This window comes from Pseudophryne corroboree, chromosome 2, assembly GCF_028390025.1.
Source record: "Pseudophryne corroboree isolate aPseCor3 chromosome 2, aPseCor3.hap2, whole genome shotgun sequence".
Taxonomy (NCBI): domain Eukaryota; kingdom Metazoa; phylum Chordata; class Amphibia; order Anura; family Myobatrachidae; genus Pseudophryne; species Pseudophryne corroboree.
In genome coordinates, this window is record NC_086445.1 from 282,144,815 (window position 1) to 282,170,827 (window position 26,013).

General features: G+C 42.3%; 1 protein-coding gene across 7 annotated transcripts in view; it reads right to left on the reverse strand.

Moving 5' to 3' along the window:
- The window catches only part of DGKH (diacylglycerol kinase eta), a 642,901-nt gene that overhangs the window by 187,549 nt on the left and 429,339 nt on the right, over positions 1-26,013 (reverse strand). For all 7 annotated transcript variants that reach the window (XM_063952870.1, XM_063952869.1, XM_063952867.1 and 4 more), the window contains 5 exons: positions 22,591-22,682; positions 21,744-21,843; positions 18,132-18,411; positions 16,471-16,599; positions 1,898-2,032 (listed from right to left, as the gene is read on the reverse strand). In XM_063952870.1, the coding sequence (XP_063808940.1) occupies positions 1,898-2,032; positions 16,471-16,599; positions 18,132-18,411; positions 21,744-21,843; positions 22,591-22,682 (736 nt within the window). The remainder of the gene's footprint in view (positions 1-1,897; positions 2,033-16,470; positions 16,600-18,131; positions 18,412-21,743; positions 21,844-22,590; positions 22,683-26,013) is intronic.

Below are 26,013 nucleotides of genomic sequence, written 5' to 3' on the forward strand. Positions count from 1 at the left end.
GTGTAAAAAAATGGCGGGGGTTTATACATATATACAGTGCCAGACTGTATATATGTATTTTTATTGCCAAAAGGTACTTCAATTGCTGCCGAGGGCGCCCCCCCCCCCAGCGCCCTGCACCCTACAGTGACCGGAGTGTGTAAGTGTGCTGGGAGCAATGGCGCACAGCTGCGGTGCTGTGCGCTACCTTAAATGAAGACAGGAGTCTTCTGCCGCCGATTTCGTCGTCTTCAAGCTTCTGTTCTTCTGGCTCTGCGAGGGGGACGGCGGCGCGGCTCCGGGAACGGACGATCGAGGACAGGTGCCTGTGTTCGAATCCTCTGGAGCTAATGGTGTCCAGTAGCCTAAGAAGCACAAGCTAGCTGCAAGCAGGTAGGTTTGCTTCTCTCCCCTTAGTCCCACGTAGCAGTGAGTCTGTTGCCAGCAGAAGCTCACTGAAAATAAAAAACCTAATAAATACTTTCTTTACTAGTAAGCTCAGGAGAGCCCACTAGGAGCACCCAGCTCTGGCCGGGCACAGATTCTAACTGAGGTCTGGAGGAGGGGCATAGAGGGAGGAGCCAGTGCACACCAGATAGTACCTAATCTTTTCTTTAGAGTGCTCAGTCTCCTGCGGAGCCCGTCTATTCCCCATGGTCCTTACGGAGTTCCCAGCATCCACTAGGACGTCAGAGAAATATACTGAGCTAGATCATATTCTCATGTCACCTATATGTGATTATGTGTGTCAACTACAGTACTGTGCAAAGTGTTAGGCAGGTATGGAAAAAGTGCTGCAAAGTAAGAAAGCTTTCAAAAATAGAAATGTTAATAGTTTATGTTTATCAATTAACAAAAATGCAAAGTGAATGAACAGAAGAGAAATCCAAATCAAATCAATATTTAGTGTAACCAACCTTTGCCTCCAAAACAGCATCAATTTTTCTAGGTACAGTTGAACACAATTTTTGAAAGAACTCAGCAGGTAGGTTTTTCCAAACATCCTGGAGAACAAACCACAGATCTTCTGAGGATGTAGGCTTGCTCAAATCCTTCTGTCTCTTCATGTAATCCCAGTCAGGCTCAGCGATGTTGAGATCAGGGCTCCATGGGGCCATATCAACACTTCCAGGACTCCTTGTTCTTCTTTACACTGAAGATAGTTCTTAAGGACATTGGCTGTATGTTTGGGGTCATTATCATGCTGCAGAATAAATTTGGAGACAGACGCCTCCTGGATGGTATTGCATAATGAAGAAAGTATCCGCTTGTGTTTCTCAGCACTGAAGCACAAAGAAACGGGCAACGTTGAGCAGTGGTCAGCCAAGGAAACCAAGTGCAACAGTGGAAAGACACATTATGCTTATTTAATTGGAAGATGTGCAGCAGTGCCATTAGCTCAGAACTGGCAGAAACCAGTGGGACACAGGTACACCCATCTACTGTTAGGAGAAGTCTAGCCAGAAGTGGTCTTCATGGAAGAACTGCGACCAAAAATCCATACCTTTCATGTGGAAACAAGGCCAAGAGTCGCAACTATGCACAAAAACATAGGAACTGGAGTGTAGAAAAATGTCAGCAGGTGCTCTGGACTGAGGAATCAAAATATGAAATATTTGGCTATAAAAGAAGGCAGTTTTTTCATCGAAGGGCTGGAGAGCGATACACTAATGAGTGTCTGAAAGGCAACAGTGAAGCATTGATTTGATTTAGATTTCTCTTCTGTTCATTCATGTCATAAAAATAAACAATTAGCACGTCTATTTTTGAAAGCATTTTTACTTTGCAGCATTTTTTCCATACCTGCCTAAAACTTTTTCAAAGTACCGTATGCACTTACGATACATTAAGAAAAGTGGATTAATGCAGATATTACAAAAATAATACACTAAGTTTAATCTTTGTTTGCTTGAATTACCTGGGCAGATTATTCTTGTGTTTAGCACAGGGAGATTCTCCTTGCTAGATGACAATGGTGGGTTGGAGAATGATCCTGTGTGGGAATGAGCACTGCGACTTGCCCTCCTATCTGGAGAACGTGGAGCTGCTCTCACTGTTAAAGAAATAAATGGACAGAGTTTGTCAATAATTAATACTTCTGTGTGCACATCATATAAAAGTAGTAAATCAGATCGTATAATAAGCAAAGGATGCTGGAAAGAACCCAACTGTGATTCTTCCTGGAAGCATTCCTACCCCATTGTGGGGCCATGTATTTGATAAGAAAACTGCATAATACATTAGCTTTCTGGACAACTTTGCTGGTTAAGTGGTATCTTTGTAGTACAAGAAGTATTAATAACAAGCCTGCATGATTTGATACAGTAGCCTTTCTTTTATAATAAAATATCAGGGCTAATAGCATAAATAAGATACAAAAATAACAAACAAAAAATTAAATACTGTATGTATACAGCTGAAAGTCACAGGGTTAATGGTGGAATTTGCAATTTGCATGGTGGGTATGTCAGATTGTGCCACAGTAAGATTCATCCACCATTCTATTTTATATGCATCTAAAAGAAACTACTATGTATCTATGTATAGCTGTAGCGTGGGCTTGTGAAAGGTAGAACGTAAGAATGAAAATTCAAGATTTCCCTTTTGAAACACCAACTGAAATCCAATTGCAAGGAGTCAGATTTATGTCACATAAGAATTCTATTTTTATCCAGCAGCAAAAGGAATGTCTACTCCACCTCCTAAAAAGAGCTGAGGGAGGTTATCGTGGGAAGATTCCTCTCCACAGAAGCAGTCACCTATCAGAGGTGAGGACACAACATTACCCTCTCTCTACCCTTATGATACTAAATCCAGTTGGAGGATGACCACAATCTGTATGTATGTTTCAGCTGGCCAAACTAAAGTGTCATGTAGTTATGTCACTCAGGCAAATGGGTTTGTTCACGACTTATGCTAGCCATACATCAGACCAACTTTTCTCCAACACTACAAACGTCCAACCATCCACCTTATCTGTCCAACTAAAACAGTGCTCCACACATCTAACCAACTTTTTATCAGTGCTCCACACATCTAACCAACTTGTCATCAGACCAACCAACCTGACAACCTCTGTCCAACTTGTGATGTCACCGAAGTAGGCGGATAGTGCCTGCCTACAGTACTTTAGTGGGGGTTTTTTAACTCAAAACATGCACCCTCACATCTCGCTCTCCATCACTTCTCTCTCGCATCCTCACATCTCGCTCTCCATCACTTTTCTCTCGCTCTCTCACACCCCCACATATCTTAAGTGTATGAGGGACAATAGTTGACCACCTAAGTGGTCTCCGTGGATTGTCTGACAGGCTGGAGCCCACTATGTTACTGGAGTGGTGCGTGTGTGCTGCACGGCTCCATATGTGCCCTGCGACTGGAGCTTGCAGTGTTGTGAGGTGGTCCCTGGCTCCTGTAGCTGGAGCGGGAAGGAGGCGATGAGTGGCAGATCCCTGCGGCGTTGAAGGCAGTGGTTCTTGCAGCCTGTGAGGGATGGAGCCTGACGGCACTGAAGTGGCTGGTCCCTCCTGTAGTTGGAGGTGGTCCCTGTGATGTTGAAGGCAGCGGCGAGATGGAACCTGACGGTGATGAGGTGGCAAGCCCCTGCCGCCGGCGTGGGACAGAGGATGGCGGCCAGTGTGGGAAGGATGCTGGCGGCGATGAAGGTGGCCTATACCTGCAGCCGGCGCGGGACAGAAGCTTAGCGGCTGCTGCCGGAAGGATGCTGGTGGCGGTGAGGTGGACGGTACCTGCGACCGGCGTGGGACAGAGGCTGGCGCGGGAAAGGGGCTGGTGCGGGACGGATGCTGGTGGCGGTGAGGTGGACCTGTTCCAGTGGTCAAAAAGCCTCCTCTGTTCCTATCCAACAAACAGGGCTGGCTTAAGGCTGGTGGGGTCCCAGGGGCAATTAAGTTGTGGGGGCCCCCACCAGTAAATGTGTTGGCATCTCAGACAGTCCCCCTGCAGCATGCACACATCCCAGCAGCACACACACACACACACACACACCTGCAGCACAAACACACACGCAGACCCCCCTCCCCCCCCCTGCAGCAGGTACACTACCTGCTGTGCGCTGCAGCATGGCCAGGGACAGAGCACTGCAGCAGATGCGGCCAGCTCAGGGTAAGTGTCTCGCGGGCTGTTACTTCTTTATCCCGCGACACTGACTGTAGATGAACCGCTGCCCCTGGTTCTCCGCCCGCCGATGCTGCACCTGATAATCCTCCCGCTCCGTTACTGGGTGACAGGGGCAGCCTGCACCCGCTGGCCATGGCTCTCCGCCAGCTGCCGCTGCCCCTGAAATTCCACCCACCTCCCGCTCCGCTGGCCGCTGACAGAGGTCTCCGTGTGACAGGGGCAGCCTGGCAACAGTGAAGTACTGCCGCCGCTGCCCCTGGTTCTCCGCTGCTTCAGGGGTTACAATACAGGGGCAGCGCGGCAGCAGTGATGGACTGCTGCAGCTGCCCCTGAACCTCCTCCCGGCTCCTGCCGCTGCTGCGGGGGATTATGAGCTGACAGGGCAGCTCAGCCGGCAGTGATGGGGAAGAAGTAGGCGGACACTGCTGGCCAGTGTCCACCTACTTATCGTTCAGTTGGGGGGGAAAGTTCCCCCTACACCAGAACGATTAGTTGGGAAAATCAAACAGGTTTGATTTTCCCAACTAGTTGGACAGACCGTTTCTGGCCGTTTTTAGCATGTGGGAGCAAACGGCTGATAATCGTTTGCTCCCACACACTGCCAGATTATCTTTCCAAACAGCCAAAAAGTTGGCTGGTTGGAAAGAAATCGTCCTGATGTATGGCCAGCTTTAAGTGCTGAACAACCAGATCTGTAGCCAAAAAATCAGGATCTCTAATGTAAGTGATATCTTGATGAAAACAAAGTTTCTTAAACTGGGCATACAGTATACAATTATCTGGCAGATTATCTGCCAGATCTGGCTGGTTGGAATGAAAATCTGGTAATGGATGAAAGCAAATGACAATCGACAAATTGGTAAAATCACGGATATTACGAATTTGTATGAACAACAGTTTTTGTCAGTTTTTCAGTGTTGGGAGTGTCGCAGTCAAAAATATTACATAAAGAGAACATACAAACTACACACATTTAAGTCGCTATACTTGCAAATACGCGCAGCGAGCACAGCCATATATGGTAACACACGCATTTACACGGACATGCCACAGAGATGGATTCGACACTTATTTCATACAGTACATAATTATAATAATATCAAGCGCCAGACATCATGATGATTTAAAATTATCTAATGAAGTAATGTCATGAATGTGTATTATTTGAACTAAACAAGATAGACCGGTCATGTTTACTATTAAAACAACCAGCTTAATGTGCAGATTACTTTGATACTTGTTATGAAGTTGAAGGACATTGCAGCAAATAGTTAAATCACTTTGTTAGAACAATGAATGTTACAGTGGACAGGGAACTCATGCCAGCCCTTTGGATGTCTTCAAGGCTGAACCTGATCAGCATATTAAAAGAGAATAGTGACTCATCATGAACCCCTCCCCCAGAAACTAGTTAACACATTTTGCTGGTCACACAGGAAAAGTAGTTTTTGTTTTGGTCTGAGAGTGGCTGTAAGGTCTGAGACGATGATGGAGGTCTTGCATGATTTTACAGAGAGAGAGAGTCATATGGAGGGACAAATTTATATGAGAAAGATATGGTAATTGTATCGCTGGCATGTAACTGAAACTGTATGAAACTGTATGTAATTGTATGTTTTTACTGCTTACTGTGTGAGTGTAACAATGTAACTATAGGTATACTGTACTTTGTAATATATATTGAATCCATATCCTTTTAATAGCAAATATATACTTCAATGAGCTTTGGAACTCAGATAATGTGTGGGTGTATTGTTTTCTCTTATGGGATAGTGTTTTGCGATGTACAGCGCACTTTTATCGCATATGGTAATAAGAGGTGCAGGCATTTACAATATATATTAGAGCGGCCATTTTAAATATTTGTGAGAAATCAATTTGGCATTCTTAGATGGGGGCTGGTCCGCGATATCACATTCTTAATGATGCACTGTACATTACAAACGCGGTTGTAATTGACCGGCTCCAATGGACGCATTGAGAAGCTGATGAAAATAACATCCACGTTAATGTATTGTTGTGGTATCAGTAAGCCGCTGATATGAAATTCAAGGGACAATGCGTTTCTCATAATATTTAAGATGCTAAAATGTATTTTTATTGTTGCAAAACAAGGTTCAAATAAGTCATATTGTGTTTGATTCAGATTAGATTGTTTATCTGTTAAGTAGGGTTAAAAGTACATTTAAAAGTTGCTGCATAGCCTTGATATAGTTTTTATTTTTAACTCAGGCCTAAAATAACTTCTGGTGCTTGTATGATGTGTGATTTCTTTTGACAAAGGAAGCCGCATGGTCTGTCCTCCATTTTGGACTAACCACATGGCCTGTCCACCATTTTGTGTAACACTCATAGATGTGGAAGGGGGAGGAGCAGCGGCCATTTTGGGAAGGTAATTTTTCTAAATGGCTGATTTTCACTTATCAGAATAATCAGCTTTCCTTGGTCACATCAAACCCCATTTATGAGTTACCAATGCATTTATTTAACCCATGCCATAGTTAATTACAAATAGTTTCAGCTGGGCCTAGTGAGAGTTAAGAGATGAATACTTAGTGTAAGAATTACACAGATCTAAAAAAAAAGAAAGTTTTTTTTCTCTTACCTCTAGGATTTAGTAACTCTGCTTGCTAGTTTAGGATAGCCATTGAAATGTTAATTAACCTGTCCCATTACCCTCTTGAACAGGCATATGAACCTCTGTTGATATGCAAATTAGAAGCACTGAATGGGTAAATGAGTCTCAGGAGACCAGTGAATGGTACATATAATAATTATTATAATTATGTGTATATTTATATCAGTGTATGTTTTGCAAGATAGCTATCCAATCTGAATCATATCATTTAAATTATTGATTATTGCTAGTCATTATAGATCTGTGTGAAATAGGATACATTTGTTGCTATATAGGTAAATTTATAGGTAAATTTGAAATAACAGTATTTTAAGGAAGTAAGCGTAAAGACACAAACGCAGGTCTGCATAAAAGTTTATACAGAACAAGTTGTGTCTAGTGGGCAATAGTAATTAGTATTGTTCACATTTATAGAGCTGTGTGATTTATTGCGGACGCAGGGTTATGTACACGTGTCTCGGACAAAGTACAGGACTGCGCACGCAGCGTAAGAGACACGCACGGTCGCGTGTTTGCGTAAAGTGCGTAAGAATGCGGGCGCTGAGTACAAATTATACAATAGTGTCGTTTAGTTCAAAGGTGAGATAGTAGACATTTAATACAATAGCACATAACTATCAGATTTCATAAGCAGGTTACTCTAAATTTAGTTTAAAAACTGTATTGCCTCTGGGGTAAAGCTGCCTATCTGAATGAATTTAAATTTTCTGTACAGAAAAACAAAGTGCATTTGAGTGAGCGAACGCAGGAGTGAGTGGATACTGAACCCAAGAACTGAAGTAGTAAGAAGTGGTAACACTGGGTTCGTAGAGGCCCGGTGGCGTAGGGTTCGCTACCCTGCGTTATTAGGAACTGAAGTGGTCTGAAGTGGTATCCCATACAACTAAAGTGGTTTGGAGTGGTCTAGGCTAAGTGGTCTACAGCAATCGTAGGGCATATAGATAACTAGTATCTATAGGCTGTGCTATTGCATCACATGTCCGTTTGTTCTGCACAGCACAACGTGATACCATTGTGTCATATGCGCTGTGGAAGAGCATACGCAGACGTGATTGTATAGACAAAGGGGTTTTTCTTTGATGACGTCGGGAAATCTCCCTGGTGGGCTTCACTGTAAAGGGTGAAGGATAGTTATCTAATTTCTCTGTTTTTCACCCTGCAAACAATTCCAGTTGAAAGATACCGAAAAGGAATTTTTCGCTGCCTCTCTCAGGAAAATATTCCAAACAGAACTTCCACCGAAAGAAATTACGGTGTTTTAAGGTCTGATAGGAGCCCTAAGTTGGGTACATTGCGATCCGCTACCAACAGTGTATCGTTGTACTGGCCAGCGTGGGCGAGAGCGAGTGGAAGGCGCTCAGGGATACTTCCACCGTCTACTTATATTGAGTATTTTGGTGTTTGTGGGAATTTTTTCAAGTTATTAGAAAAGACCCACAAATATGGGAGCCAGTTGCTCAAGTAAGGGACGTTTAACCAGGGTTCAGGTTGAAGAGCCGCAGCCCAGGGGGTCAGCGAAGTTTAAAGGAAAAAGTATTATGTGTGGGAAATAAGGTCCACACGCTGCAGACTTTTTGTCTGAATGGGAATGTATGACTGACAAAGATAGGGTACCAGTCCCTAGGGTGGACAGTTTTGAACCAGAGGTATTGCAGAACTTAAGGATAAGAATATGTCTGATAAAATCCCCAAAACAAAGGGTCAGACATACAAATTGTTTAAACCTGTGACAGCAAGAGGGGTTGGTGAGTTTGATCCTAAGGTGTTGCAGGTGGTATGTCTAACCAAAGTCATATAAGACAAGAATGGAAATATAAGAACTGTTTGAACTTGTAGCAACAATAAATAAGTAGGAAGAAAAAAAAAGAGAATGCAAGTACACTGCCATATGTAGATGTGGAAACAGTTACGGCCAGCATACAAACTATAGAAAATAATACAAATATGAAAAATATGACTGTAACCTATATATGTACTAATGAATGTTGAAGTTTTATTTAGGAGGAGAAGGTGACCTGATCGTTTTCAGCCATTTCTCATGCACCCAGAGGAGTATCCAACCGGTAAAAGAAGAGCAGTAGCTTGTGGGGGAAGTGGCTGAGACCAGTGGAACAGGTAAGTATGGTATAATTCGTGTACATATATAGTAAAACCCAAAAATAAAACAAAACAAAAAATCAAGAAAGTAACGTCAGAAACGGAGAAAAACCTGTCTGCACATTAGTATTTATCAGTAGGAAAGCGGACAGAGACAAGGTAACCCCAGGGTATTTCTTTCAGTTACCATATAAGAAGTATTCATTCCTAGTAATGCCCCTAGTAAAGATGAGCTTGGAAATGTTTGTTGGACCACGTACAGTCCCTTAATACGGGATGAGAAGGATTGAATGAAATACTTTGCATGACCTAGAAGCTTATTAAAAATTTTTTTGTTTTTGTCTTTTGCAGAAATAGAAAACTCTCCATCTGGATAAGACCACTGGTAAACACTAATTCGGCAAATGGGAGGTGGCTGTCTCTGTGCAAATGGACGGGCTCAATAAGGCATTGAGTGTCAGGGTGCAGACTTCTTTGCAAAATTGGAAAGGTCACAGTAGCTAATTTTAGATAGTGTGCTATTGAACATCACAAGAATAGTGTTAGGCGCAGAGAACAACAGGTGGAGAGGTTGAGGACGGTAAGTATACTGGCACATACAGGAAAGACCCATCAGTCCAAACCCCAGATCCCTAATGGTCAATAATATGTTACACTTGTAGGAAAGAAGGGCATTTTGCCAGAGATTGTAGGAGTAGTAGGACACATAGTCAAAATAGATCCCCTAGACAGAAAACACAAGCCACATTATTAAACACATAGACGGGACCAAGGGACATAGTAAGGAATCATAAGCCATATAGAAAACACAGATTCGGTTAATGGGAAGAACAGAATAAATGCAACTTACTAATGTTGCATTTCACTGTTCTAGATGCATGTCCATCACAGGTAGAGGAAATTAACTCACAGATACCGGGTTCCCTATGAACTTAGGATGGACAGGACATTGGATTGATGGCTGGGATAGTCCCAGTAGAGATAAGACACACAGAATTTTTTTTTTAAGGGGCTAGACCAAGTAGAGAATCACTTCCCCGTAGTGCCCAATCCAGTTGTCAAATTTTTATAAAATCTTCTCCACCTCTACAAACTCATCTGTCACCAACCTCTATTCTGTTTCTCTACAGTTTCCTCTTCATCTTTTGCGTTCACACAGGGTGGTACAATACATGGACCCAAGTACAGTTCAAACTCCACATGCCTAGGTCCTTCAGAGTTCTGCTCAAACCCAGTATATCTCAACAGCACGATGACACCAGTATTACTGCAGTGTGCCTTGTCATGCACAAAGGGTGGAGAATGGGAATACTGGTGAAGGGAAATTTTGTATAGACACTGATATGCCTGTTGGTGAATGGCAAACCTGACATTTTCTTTTTTCATTTTCTTCTTCTTTCTCTCCTCTAGAGATATTTCTTTTTTTCTTTTTTTTGAGTTATGCTCATGGTACTCTACATTGCAAACACACGATAGTTAAATTAAGATACAAAAATTTGTGTTCCCTGCAGGAAGAGGCAGTCTGGAGGACAAAGGGGTATGGCCAGCAGTCCTCAGGACTGTGAGCAGGTGGACACGGTAAGCCAGTAGCCCCCAGAGCATACCTTCCAAGTCTAGCAGAGGTAGCACACGGTCTGACTCATCTAGGCAAAGAGGGTAGGTGCAGGCTGATGAGAGCCTACTGGTGTGCGCCAGGATTCTATTCTCATGCAGGTAAAGAGAGCAATGACCTGTCTTACTTGCTTGAGGAAGAATATTGGTAAAGCAATACCAACAGAGCCATCCCATATCCCTCCTGCAGACGGATCTTTTCAGGAAATACAAATCGACTTCGTACAGTTAACACCCTTTAGGAATTATTATTATTTATTGGTGTGCACTGATGTTTTCTCAAACTGGGTAGAGGCATTTCCTGCCACCACGGATGCTGCTGTGTTTACCGCAAAGAAAAATTTCGCAGAAATTTGTGTGTAGATAATGGTACCCCTAGAAGTAGGAGCAAAGCTTGAAATTGTACTATTGTGATCATAGATACTGCCACTAGTATTATGTAGCTTCGGAACCACTCCCAGATCTTCACTCGACGAATCACCCTCTTCGAAATTTGTTTTGGTATTTGTGCTTTTTTTGGGTTGTTTTTGGAAGACAACCTCATGTCATGATTGATCCGCACAATGATCAGAAATACACCAATGAGGTGACAGTACAGTACCTTGTTGAGATGAGCCAGCTTTTGAGAACTTGACAAAAGAACTTGAAACTGTTGGTTGCTGGTATGCCAAATGCGAATTGTCTTGATTGTGAACCAAGAGACTGTGTGATTGCTCTTACGCTCAGGTTGCCTAATAGATAGGTGGGAAGGACCATACCAAGATTTGTTGACAGCACTAAAGGTCGCCGAAAGAGAGACTTGGGTCCACTCGTCCCACTGCAAGAAGGTCGCTGACCCGGAGAGAACTCGTAACAAAGTAGTTTATTGCTCACATTCATCGAGTCTGTGTGTTCCAAGTAAACTGTGTGTTCAAAGAGCAAGGTGGAGAGCAAAGTGAACTGTGTGTTCCAAGTGAACTGTGTATTCAAAGAGCAAGGCAAAGAGATCGCAAAAGTATCACCAGAAACTCTGTTCCGTGAAGACTGAGAGGCGGCACTGTTGAACACTACCTGAGCGTACTAAAGGACTGCAGAAAGACCAGTCATTGTAATTGATTTGTTATGAACAAGAGTTGTTTTGTTCTATTTCTCTTTTCTCTCTTTCCCGCTGACAAACATTTTCTTTCAGGATATTCTATTTTTGCAAGGTTTTTTTTTGTATGAGGAGTCGAGTGTGGGACTGGAACTGGTGTGATTTCCTTATAGGATCTCAGGATTAGCCGATCAGTTTGTTAAAATCAGAGAAAGGACAAAGTTCTAGTAGTTATGGAGTTCAGAGGTAATCAGGAACAGTCAGACAATGGCTATTCAGAGCTCATTAATATATGTGGAAGAAAGGTTTATGAGTGGCTCTCCCCGAACTCCGAAGGTTTATGTTATTTAGGAAGGACACTACTTATAACCCTTGTTCAATGATTAAACAGACCTAGCATACGTTCCAGAAATGTAAACAATGTTCAGAAAATGATAGGTATATGTAGATCATGAAAATTTTATGTCACTGTCACGATTTGTTTGTGTCTTCTTCATCTACCCAGCAGAACCTCAATCGAATCCAAACATCAGTGTACAAAGACGTAGGTACATGTATGTGTGAAATGTTCGTAGCAAATCAGACATTATAGGCCAAAGCACTGTCCCAGCATACTCTATAGGTTGAATGTTGTCCCACACCCAACCAGTGGTCCCGTGACCGCCGAGTGCATATAGAGGATGTCTTGTCCTCCTCCCTGTCTTCCCCAAATATAGTCAAGTGTCTGATTTGTGAAATGCATACATACTTGTGTCTAGGTCACCGATTATGGTATGAAATATTTTTTCTTATGTTAATAATTGATGGCAGTTATTGTTTACCGCCAAAGGGTGGACTGTCGAAGTAAAAAATATTACATAAAGAGAACATACAAACTACACACATTTAAGTAGCTATACTTGCAAATACGCGCAGTGAGCACAGCCATATATGGTAACACACGCATTTACACGGACATGCCACAGAGATGGATTCGACACTTATTTCATACAGTACATAATTATAATAATATCAAACGCCAGACATCATGATGATTTAAAATTATCTAATGAAGTAATGTCATGAATGTTTATTATTTGAACTAAACAAGATAGACCGGTCATGTTTACTATTAAAACAACCAGCTTAATGTGTAGATTAATTTGATACTTGTTATGAAGTTGTAGGACATTGCAGCGAATAGTTATGACTACATGTATAAAAGCTAAAATCACTTTGTTAGAACAATGAATGTTACAGTGGACAGGGAACTCAGGCCAGCCCTTTGGATGTCTTCAAGGCTGAACCTGATCAGCATATACAAAGAGAATAGTGACTCATCATGAACCCCTCCCCCAGAAACTAGTTAACACATTTTGCTGGTCACACAGTAAAGTAGTTTTTGTTTTGGTCTGAGAGTGGCTGTAAGGTCTGAGACAATGATGGAGGTCTTGCATGATTTTACAGAGAGAGAGAGTCATATGGAGGGACAAATTTATATGAGAAAGATATGGTAATTGTATTGCTGGCATGTAACTGAAACTGTATGTAATTGTATGTTTTAACTGCTTACTGTGTGAGTGTAACCATGTAACTATAGGTATACTGTACTTTGTAATATATATTGAATACATATCCTTTTAATAGCAAATATATACTTCAATGAGCTTTGGAACTCAGATAATGTGTGGGTGTATTGTTTTCTCTTATGGGATAGAGTGTTTTGCGATGTACAGCGCACTTTTATCGTATATGGTAATAAGAGGTGCAGGCATTTACAATATATATTAGAGCGGGCATTTTAAATATTTGTGAGAAATCAATTTGGCATTCTTAGGAGCAAATGGTCAATTGTCAATTACTTTCATCCATTAACAGATTTTCATTCCAACCAGCCAAATCTGGCAGATAATATGCTAGATAATTGTATAGTGTATGCCCAGCTTAAGTGTTCTACCAATTTTCTCAGGATAATTTGTCCAACAGGCTTCAGCTACTGCAATGGAATTTGCAGAGGAATCAATAAAGACCACTTTAATTCCCATTAATAAATGCAAAAGTACAGAGACAAGTGCTGCATACAAATAGAATAGGTAGACATCGAAAACACTGACAAATAATGGATTTCCCTCTAAATATTTACATTCCCTTTAAATTAGATCTCCTGTATTTCAAGAAAAGGAAGTGGGAGGGAGTTACAAAGCAAAAAAAAAAAAAAAAAAAACATTGTTGTAAATAAATGCTTTAATGTGTTGTTAATTGAATGAAAGAGAATGATTGAGGCACAGAAGACATCACTAACTTGCATAGTAACCTTTGTACTACCATCTTTTGCCTCATCTTTACTCCGTGACAAAGCAAGCGTACTCTGTATAACAGCTGCTCTTTATTATGACAGATGGGACTCCCGGGGCCAAGATACATTAAAAATAACCTATTGCTGTTCATGCTCTGATAAAAACCCGAGTCCTAATGACTGAATATGATGTCTTGTTGCAGGTACCTGAAATGATATTTCATTATTCCTCCTGGAGCACCAGCGTACACTGGCAGCAACTTCTGTATACACAGACACTTACTGCTTCATACAGTTCCCAGTTCAAATATATGGGAATAAATTCAAACTCTTAAAATCTTTCAAGTGGTGCTAATACAAATAGGGTCAGCTGCATTGGGACTGCATGTTAAGATCACAGAGGGAAAAGATGAAAGCAGATTATTCACAGCAATGGGTTACAGACACTCAGATGAATGCTTTTACTTTGAACGTAATATTTGAGGATTGTACCGTTCTTATCTGCAAATTAAGTCTTACAGGAAATCATGAAACACAGGAGTCTTATTTAAGACTGATATTGGAAATAGTGCAGGTCCCCCCACAACCTGACAAACAGCCCCCACCACCATTACCACAGTGCATTATCCATACACGTTATGAGCCATAGAGGACTATAATACCATTTACTGACATCAGCAGTTCCCCCAGATCTAAATCTAAACTAGAATCTTGTCCAAGAAGCATGACTGTGGTAAAGCTCAATTGAAAAAACAATAGATATTTGATGGAGTTATTTACTAAAGGAACAAATATCCATGTATTATCAAATTATATATTAGTTTTTCCCACTTCATGGATTTAGAAGTTCATATAATAACCAGTTTTTTGGACCAGTCAGTCACCAGGCTGTAAGCAGCATGCAATATACATAAAAAAGGATTCTGTGCAGGCACCTGTAGCTTCTGTGCCAAGATTAGGGTTTCCTCTCGCTCCTACAAACACCCCCCCACCCATCTCTTTCCCCTCTACCCCCGTTCTCCTATCCCATATCCCCCCTCCCCACCTCTCTCTTTTTGGGTTTGCACCAATCTTATTCTGGCATATTACTCTCCAAAATAACTGAACCACACAACAGACGCTGTTTATGGAAGAGTACACTAATTAGAAGACGCATTGTGTATCTACGACACAGTAGCTGTACTGGTCACCGCCACAACCACCATATATACACACATATGCAAAGGCAAACACGTGCAAAAATCCAGGCTGACGAAGGATGTGAGCAGCAGTTTAGTAGATGCACTGACTTTAGGGGTTACTGGGAAAGCTTATCTATTATTATTATTATTATTATTAACACCACCTCACCTGCTGTAGATTATACATATTAGACGTCAGAGTGTTTTTATTCTGTACCATCTTGCCTTTATGGTCACAAATGCCACCTAGTTCTAATATCCTTGCAATTTACAGCAATGTATTATTAATGTCAGCCAAGACAGTTCATAACAACTCTCTTGCCATTCCCTCCAAACTAAAACATCAGTTTCTTTTTCTGAACTTGGCGACTTAAAGGAATATGTAGACAGTGAACAAAGTATGTCACTCAGTGATTACTTTTATGCAATTCTGATCTGACTCCACACCATAGGTGTATAGTAAGGATGTAAGAAAATAAGTTATCACTAAAGACAATGACAAAACCCCCCACCGCATCTGCCAGACAAATTCCCCACCACCACCCCACCTCCAGAGCCTGTCATAAGACTCCGCTGTGTGACAACTGCTGTCCTGTCACTGTATGGATGGCAGGCAACTGACAGGCAGCGACCCATGAATACAATTGTAGAAACATGCCAATCACCACAAGGGATGTCTGTGTGTCCTCAGGGCCCCCTACTGAAATGACCCGCTGTGGCAGCCTGGATCTTATCAAACAGTTCTTTAACACTGGCACAAAGATACGATGCCAGATTTTAACATCTTCCTTATGAGTTAATGAACAATTGTACTTATTTTCAGTCTAGCTGACAACTGAAACAGCCCAGGAGATTCAATTCACAAGATCATGATAATTAATAATCACAAATTCACAAGATGTAAAAGGGAAATACAGTATATCTACAAGTTTCACCCAACCATTACTAGATTTAATTAAAATGTATAATGTCCATTACCAAACATTACGGAGAGGAATTTTTAGAATACAAATGGGTTGGATAAATGACATACCAAATAATGCAGACAGATGGGTATACAGGTCTCAAATAGTTTGCAGTTTAATGGTCTTACCAAACATATCAATGGTTTACAGGAAAAGGAGGAATAAAGCCAAACTGGGCAATGATTATGGCATGAACGGAAATGTATCACTTCTGTCCAGAGCAAAAGTGGCCCTAATACTCATTAAACTGGCTTAGATGTAAACTAATTATGTATGTATGTATGTATGTATGTATGTATGTATGTATGTATGTATGTATATCTATCTATATCTCTATATCAGTCACAACAAAAACATGTAAAAAGGTGTATTATATCAAACATCATGACCTTGGCTCTGTGGTGTCAGCAGCAAATGGTATAAGGCCCAACGGCAAATTCTGTGCTCTCAAGCACCTTCATCATATGGCGCAAAGCAAGTTCCTATACACAAGAATATATCTTTGTACTTACCTGATAAGGAATCTAATTCCTTGGTATCTTCATCTTTTTCCTCTTCTTTAAACTCTTCTAACTCTTTCCTGTACTCTTCTACAGACTGGTTCTCTTGTTCGTCAGTGTGGGCGTTTTGCTCATCCACCACTAGTCCAAAATAAACTCATGTCAAACTCAGGTGGCAAGTTTATTGGATCATCGACATCTTTACATGAATAAAAGTTCATACATCCAAACTGCTTGGATATTAGCTTTACAACATTTACAGAATAGTGCATGGAGTCTATATTGGAATAAGAGATTAAGGGGGACATGTACTAAGCAGTGATAAAAGTGGAAAAGTGAGCCAGTGGAGAAGTTGCCCATGGCAACCAATCAGCTGCTTTGTATACTTTTATAGTATGCAAATTATAAATGTTACATCAATGCTGATTGGTTGCCATGGGCAACTTCTCCATTGGCTCACTTCACTTCTAATCACTGCTTAGTACATTAGCTCCTTACATCCTTATTATTAAATTGTGATTGTAGCCTTTAAAACACGTTTACCCATACACCCTAGCCCTTCCTGTATAGCAGTATATGGTGTTTCCTCTTTAATCCATCACTGTTGAGCACTTTTTGGGCTGGACACATTCCAACATCAATATCAGTAACTATGTTTGTAGTAGCCACACAAATTAGACCTTATTTTCGTTCAGAAGATTTTGAATTACAGAAAATGGCATTAGTTTGCTCATTTGTCATCACGCGGTAAAAGCAATCTATCCAAAATGTTAAAAGACAAAGGTTTGTAGAAAAATTCTCTCTAAGCACCACAAAGAAATACTTTGTGATTCTTGCATTAACCCACCTTTCCAGCAAACAACCAGATTCTGCATCTAGGTATTCATGACAATATCAGCACTGGAAAACTGTGTTTTTTTTGTTATGTTTTGTTTTTTTAAGTGTTTGAATGAAAACATATAAAATGTGTAGGAATAACACGGTAACCAACAAAACAAACTGACAAATTACTGCATGAAATTAGGAGATCCCTCTGTCATTGATGCCAGGATGGGGGGAACCTGAGCATTACTACTTCCCCCTCCAAATGTCTGGACTGTTTAGCACTTTCTGTAGCATGGGGTGTCATTGTGTAATCACATTGTTTGTAAAGGGAAGGGAGGAGGGGTCCTACCTCTTTCAAATGAGGCGCTACCAAGTACACACGAAGTGCCCTCCCCCATCTGATGGCTCTTCTGTTATGCAAATTGATATTTTGTTTACGATCACCCCTAAGGGGCCACATCATTTAAAAGAGTACTTTTCTCTTTCAAATTATTGTGCCCAAATTCATTGAGTTTTGTATGGGAGAGCTAATTCCCCACCTGTATACTTCACTATGATCATTTGAAAGGAAGGGTACACCTGAGTCTGTGATGCAGAATGGGGGAGATCTAGCACTTCAAATGCCTCTATTTTCGGGTTTGAAAAAATGTCTATAGTGTTTTGCCTGGAGGGGGTGGGGCTAATTAACATCATTGCTTCCCTGGCATATTGCCTTCATCACTTGTAGTTTATAAAGTGTAGTACCAGGAGTACAGTGAAAGGCTATAGACTTCAAGTTATTCCTAGCAGTTCCACTGCATTGTGACACATTTCAATATAAGAATATCTAGACTCAACAAAACACCCACCTTTCTCAGCTTGTTCTATGATCTGCCTGACTGCTTTCTTTAAGCTGTTAGCTCTCAGCATAAGTTGTTCCCGTGGTTTGAAGAGCTTTGCTGTGGAAGACATTGTGACACTGTCTGGTACGTGCTCCTTGCTCTCTGATAGGGAGTCTTCACTGGAGAATTCCTCCTCCACCTCTTCCTCCACAATAGGCGGTGTTAAGTGTGCCAGCAATGGAGCCGCCTGAGCTTCTGCATGAAGAGTCTGCAGCAGTAGATCCAACTTTTCATTCAGTGTAGAACACTAGAATATAAATATTAACCATAATCAAACACATCAGTGCAAATTTCCTGTAAAAATAAACAAATAAGATACCAACAGGTAAACAACGTGTAGTTTGTCATCAGCCAAGTTTAAACGCCAAAATAAAAACACTATTCTGAACATAAATCACTTCCACCAGGCTGGACATAAAATGAATGCCATCTTTCTTGCTGGCCTTCACACACTTTTTTTTTTTTTTTCTTTAACCTTCTGACTCGGGTTATGTCTAGCCACATTTACAGGTTTTCTGATCAAGAAATCACTGCTGAACCAAGGTTAAATAGTTGCCAGCTTTACTGGCAGCTTTATGGAACACATTTTACTATAAATGTGCTACATCATGAACTCCATTGAATTGTAATAAACTGCAGGCCAATGATAACAATGGTTGAATTAAATGGGTTTTTTTTAGTCAAATGACTACTAGTGTTCAATGCTCGTTCACCATCCTGTTAATGTAGCACACTGTGTGCAGATGTCAAACCACCTATGAGTACAAAACTCTGTGGTATCTCTGCATGGTCTCTTCCCTAGTAAAGTATAGCTGTGTGCAGATGTAAGAAACACTTTTATAGCAGTGAAACAGTTAAATGGTATCTACCCAATTGTACTAATTATTGCACGGAATGTGGTACATTATATCCACCCTACATCATAATTAGGTAAAGCCATTATCAACATAACTAAACAGGGAAAACCGAGACTATCCATAATAGCTGCGATATCAGTGAATGTGCCCATGTATCCAATAGATAGTACAGAATACTTCTGTTATTAGAAGACTAAAAGAAAGTCAGTTCTGGCTGGGTACTACCACAACTTGATCCAGGATAAGAGAACCACCAAACTATATACATTTCTCTTTCTAAAGTACGTATAAGACACTTTTTAGAAGGATCACTCAAGAAAAAATAGTAAGACTATAAAAATAAAATAAGAAAGCTTAGGGCTGCTAAAACAGCAGCCCTCTTGACCATGATCCGGCTCCTGCCGCATCAAACAAAAAACTAATTTGCCCGAGTCAGGAGGCGGGGATATATGGACGGGCCCGTTGCATGCTGGGAGGCCGAAAAGCTTTGACTGTTTGGTACAAATGCGCTGTTGCTACATCATATTCCAATGTTATCCTGTGGATAACCTGTGGACCCTGCCGGAGAAATATCAATTTCATTCTTTTTGCAACACATAAGTATCTAAGGGTGTGTACCCACAGTGAGATATTTTCTTTCGATTTTGACTATATAGTCAAAATCGCAAGAAAAGTTAGTGCAGATCGCAAGGTGAAAGTCACCTTGCGATCCCGATTCAATCCCGATGCGCGGTACCGCCAGGTCGGCATCGCAAGAAAAGATAGACTGTGCAGGCAAGTCAATCCTTGCTAGATCGGTGTACTATCTAGTTCATCTCACATGTCAATGACATCTCACATAAGCCAAAATCTCACATAAGCCAAAATTGTAAGCACACATAGGCCCTCATTCCGAGTTGATCGCCAGCTGCCGTTGTTTGCAGCGCAGCGATCAGGCAAAAAAAAATCGGCATTTCTGCGCATGCGTACGGGCCGCAGTACGCACGCGCAACGTACTTTCACAAAAAACTATGCAGTTTCACACGAGGTCTAGCGACGCTTTTCAGTCGCACTGCTGATCGGTGAATGATTGACAGGAAGTGGGTGTTTCTGGGTGGCAACTGGCCGTTTTCCGGGAGTGTGCTAAAAACACAGGCGTGTCATGTAAAAACGCAGGCGTGCCTAGAGAAACAGGGGAGTGGCTGGCCGTACGCAGGGCGTGTTTGTGACGTCAAACCAGGAATCAAACAGTCTGAAGTGATCGCAAGAAAGGAGAAGGTCTGCAACTACTCTGAAACTGCTTGAAAAATGTCACCACTATTCTGCTAACCTTTCGTTCACACTTCTGCTAAGCTAAGATACACTCCCAGAGGGCGGCGACATAGCGTTTGCACTGCTGCTAAAAGCAGCTAGCGAGCGATCAACTCGGAATGAGGGCCATAGTCCATATCTCAAGAAAAGTTAGTCAAAATCTGTGCTATCTGGGCTCCAGGGAGTTCAAGGGAAATCGCAAGTGAAAATCAGGCATAGCAAGGATCTCACCGTGTGCACACACCCTTAGATTTCCATTTAGTTTAGTTTTACAACATCGAATTGCTCCAACATACCCCTTATGTATGGGCCCTATTACTGGTATTATTTTATCCATGAAGTTTTATCTAGGATGAATGTGGAGTTCCATTTTCCTAAATGAGAACACTATCGAGAATTCCAGTTAGAAAACCACAAGGCTCCATATATAGGTTACAGCCAGCATAAGAAATGACAACTCTACATGCCAAGTGTACCACAAACCAGAAGATATCCCAGACAGCTCAGTAGTACCAAGCGATCAAATCTCCTATGAAAAACTATTTAGGCATTACTTCTATTCCCAGACACATCAGCCTGGAAGAATTTCTACAGCACATTTTCCAGCATAATAGAAAGTTTTCCATTCTGCACAATGTTTCTTCTGGCATTTTAACAAATATATTGCTTTTAAAATAGATATTGTAAACTTTTGTAGAGTAACTTAAAGCACTATGAATTCTGGAATATTGATTGTTTTCATTACAGAATACATCAATCTACTGAAAACTATTTTGAAATGAGTGCTGAATATGATAAATAATAGATGTAAGCTTTATTCCCGGTGGTCTGCTGTATACCGGAGTTATATGGAGTAACTGTAAATGACTACGTAAAAATGTCAGTCGGTGCAAAAAACTCCCTCCAGCTGGGAGACTCACCGATGTGGATGCTGCAGTGATCAGTGCTCCAGAGTTGGAAAGCATATTCTTGCAGAGACTGTAGTCAGCTGAGTGGACACACCTTCCCATTAACAGTCCACTGTAGGAGATTACTTTTAATGGCTGTCTATAGTGAAGTTCCTAATTGTACAAGCTTGGGTAATACGGAAACAACAGGCACCCTTCCATAACCTGGACTCTGGTGATCTGCTTCGGTATCCAAAATGTCTCACTTAATTATTCACTGGTCTACTGATAAAGCAGCTGGGTATAACAGCAGAATCAAAAACACGCCAATGTCATAAGGGCATATATCAATATCAATCACTTAATGCTGTGAGTAACTTTGTTATATTAATTAACACTGTGGGAGAGGAACACAGGCTTAGAGAAAAGTTCATCTTCAGATTACTCCATGCAGCTGTATGCTGGGAAACAGTATAGTCTTATTGCGTTTACCGTTTATAGACTATATAAATCTAACCTAAATGGAACAAAACCACAGTTCTTACTTTTAATGCCATAGTCTCTGCCTCCTCTGCATTCTCCATTGGTTTTTCATACGTTTTACCGACTTTTGCCACAAAATCTTTTACAGTCTCGCACAAGACCCTTCAGGTAGAAAAACAATAGTAAATGGTAACAAAAAGCTTAACCACACACAACAGATTGGAACAAAAAGAGGAACAAGTTCTTCTAACCAAGACTGATGTTACATAGGTGCTTTGTTTAGCAACAAAAACAAAACACAAAAACCACCTGTAGTGACACATTACATTTATAGGGTACCACTGACTACCCAGCACAAAACAGTACCAAAACTGTGACACTTGATCATTCAAGGTTTCTGTGACACTAGATTCTTAAGTTCCCTACAGACATGCCGATCCGCCACCGAGGTGCCCGACGGCCGATACGGCCGACGGGCGACCCGGCGGCGGGGGGGGCAGTGACGGGGGGAGTGAAGTTTCTTAACTCCCCCCGTCACACGGCTCCATTGAAGTGCAGGCAAATATGGACGAGATCGTCCATATTGGCCTGCATGCACAGCCGATGGGGGACCAGCGATGAACGAGCGCGGGGCCGCGCATCGTTCATCGCTGGAGCCTCCACACTGAAAGATATGAACGAGTTCTCGTTCATTTATGAACGAGATCGTTCATATCTTTCAAACAAATCGGCATGTGTGTAGGGCCTCTTAGAAATGACTGGAGCAGTTTTGTTTTTATTATTCAACAGGTTCTATGGACAACCATGAATGGGATGTGTGCATCAGTACCTCACCTTAGCATCATTCCTCAGAGATGCAAGAGGAACGACGAGCTAGTGTACATTGATGATGTATAAACAAGGACTCACTTTGCAGAGGATATGACTACAGAATGCCTATCTGAATTTAGGATCTTCGCCAGGTGAGTGGCCACCGAGTCTTCATATGCAGATATCTGAAACTAAAAATAAAGAAACAAACATATATTCAAACCAAACTCAAATAATGACAAAACTTAAGCAAAACCCCCCCACAACTTTTCAGCTATTGAGAAAATAGGACTTTAATTACCTACCGGTAAATCCTTTTCTCATAGTCCGTAGAGGATACTGGGGTCCACTTAGTACCATGGGGTATAGACGGGTCCACTAGGAGCCATGGGCACTTTAAGAATTTGATAGTGTGGGCTGGATCCTCCCTCTATGCCCCTCCTACCAGACTCAGTCTAGGAAACAGTGCCCGAGTAGACAGATATACTTTGAGAGAAGGATAGATAAGGATAGTGGTGAGATTCCGAACCAGCACACACAAGAGGAAAGCCAAGCCAACCAAACTTAAAACAGGAATAGCAAAGGCTGAACCAACATTACTTAACCAAGTAACAATGCAGGAAGAACGAAGTACTGGGCGGGCGCCCAGTATCCTCTACGGACTACGAGAAAAGGATTTACTGGTAGGTAATCAAAATCCTATTTTCTCTTACGTCCTAGAGGATACTGGGGTCCATTTAGTACCACCGGGATGTACCAAAGCTCCCAAACCGAGTGGGAGAGTGCTGAAGTTCCTGCAGAACTGACTGGCCTCTGAAGACCTTCAGTTTGGTCAAAGTATCGAACTTGTAGAACTTAGGAAACGTGTTCAAATCTGACCAAGCAGCTGCTCGGCAGAGCTGTAAAGCAGAGACACCCTGGGCAGTCGTCCAGGAAGAACCCACAAACCTAGTAGAGTGGGCCTGTACAGATTTTGGACACTTGACGTGGAATAAGCATGCTGGATAGTAAGTCTGATCCAGCGTGCAATTGTCTGCTTTGAAAGCAGGACACCCAATCTTAGTGGGATCATAAAGAACAAACAGCGAGTTCGTCTTTCTGTGACAAGCTGTTCTTTTCACATCCACCTTCAAAGCCCTCACAACATCCAGACTTTGAAGTAGTAGAGGTATCGGTAACAACCGGAACCACAATAGGTTGGTTGATGTGAAATGCGGACATCAGTTTAGGAAGAAATTGCTGACGAGTTCTGAGTTCAGCTCTTCCTTAAATAGGGACTCTTGTGAGACAAAGCCCCCAGCTCCAACACACGTCTTGCTGAAGCCAAGGCCAATAGTGTGACGGTCTTCCACGTAAGATATTTTACGTCCACCTCCTGTAACGGTTCAAACCAGTCCGATTGGAGGAACTGCAGCACCACATTGAGATCCCAAGGTGCCGTGGGAGGCACAAAGGGAGGTTGGATGTGCAGAACACCTTTCAAGAATGTCTGGACCTCAGGGAGAGAAGCCAATTGTTTCTGAAATAGAATGGACAAGGCCGAAATCTGGACTTTTATGGAGCCCAGACGCAAGCCCACATCCACGCCTGCCTGCAGAAAAAGCAGGAAACGTCCCAGATGAAATTCCACACCAAGAGATATATTTCTTCTAAATAAGATGGTAATGCTTAGACGTTACCCCCTTCCTGGCTTGGATTATAGTCGGGATAATCTTGTTAGGGAGATCCCTCTCCTGGCTAGAATCAGCCGTTCAACCTCCATGCCGTCAAACGTAGCTGCGGTAAGTCATGATAGACGAACGGGCCCTGTTGCAGAAGATCCTCGTGAAGAGGTAGAGGCCACGGAACTTTGAGGAGCATCTCCAGAAGGTCCGCGTACAAGGCCCTTCTTGGCCAGTCCGGATCAATGAGTATTGCTTGAACCTTTTCCCTTTTCATTCGTTTTAGAATTTTTGGGATCAGAGGAAGTGGAGGAAACACGTACACCATCTGATAGACCCATGGAGTTGTCAGGGCATATATCGTCACCGCCTGTGGGTCTCTTGACCTGGAACAATACCGCCTGAGCTTCTTGTTGAGACGAGAGGCCATCATGTCGATCTGTGGATATCGCACCAACTTGTCAAGCACCTGAACACTTCCGGGTGAAGGCCCCACTCCCCCGGATGCAGATCGTGTCTGCTGAGGAAGTCTGCTTCCCAGTTGTCTACTCCTGGAATGAAGACCGCTGACAATGCCACAGCGTTTCTTTCTGCCCAGAGGAGAATTCTTAACACCTCTGACATTGCTGCTCTGCTTTTCGTTCCGCCCTGACGGTTTATGTACGTTACTGCCGTCACTTTGTCTGACTGGACCTGAATTGCCCGATCTTGAAGAAGATGTGAGGCCTGCAGAAGGGCGTTGTATATGGCCCTGAGTTTCAGAATGTTGATTGGAAGGATGACTTCCTGACTTGACCATCTTCCCTGAAACTGCACCCCCTGAGTGACTGCTCCCTAACCTCTGAGGCTTGCGTCTGTGGTTAACTGAATCCAGTTCTGAATTCCAAACCTATGTCCTGCGACGAGGTGAGAAGACTGTAGCCACCACAAAAGGGAGATCATGGCCTTTGGCGACAGACGGATCCTCTGGTGCATGTAAAGATGCGATCCGGACCATTTGTCCAACAGATCCAGCTGGAAGGGTCTTGCGTGAAACCTTCCGTATTGAAGCGCCTCGTAAGAGGCCACCATTTTCCCCAGAAGACGAATGTACATCGACACCCGGGTTGGCTTCAGGACATCCCGAACCACCCTTGTATGGGATAGCGCGGAGGCTCCTGCAGAACCGATTGACCAAACTTCAGGTCCTCAGAGGCCAAAGTATTGAACTTGTAGAACTTAGCAAACGTGTTCGACCCTGACCAAGTAGCTGCTCGGCAAAGCTGTAAAGCCGAGACACCCTGGGCAGCCGCCCAGGAAGAACCCACCGTACGAGTAGAGTGGGCCTGTACAGATTTTGGACACGGCAATCCTGTCGTAGAATACGTATGCTGGATAGTGAACTTGATCCAGCGAGAGATCGTCTGCTTAGAAGCAGGACACCCAATTTTCTTGGGATCATACAGGACAAACAGAGTCTGATTTTCTGTGATGAGCAGTCCTCTTCACATAGATTTTCAGAGCAATTACAACATCTAAGGACTTTGATGAAATTGAGTAGTCAATAGCAACTGGCACCAAAATAGGTTGATATGAAAAGCCAACACAACCTTCGGAAGGAACTGCTGACGTGTCCGGAGCTCCGCTCTATCATCATGGAAGATCAAGTAGGGGGCTTTTACAGGACAAAGCCCTCAATTCCAACACGCGTCTAGCAGAAGCTAAGGCCAACAAAGTGACAGCCTTCCATGTGAGAACCTTGACCTCAACCTGCCGTAGAGGCTCAAACCAATCCGATTGAAGGAACTGCAACACCACGTTAAGATCCCAGGGCGCCGTAGGCGGCACAAAGGGAGGCTGGATGTGCAAAACCCCCTTCAAA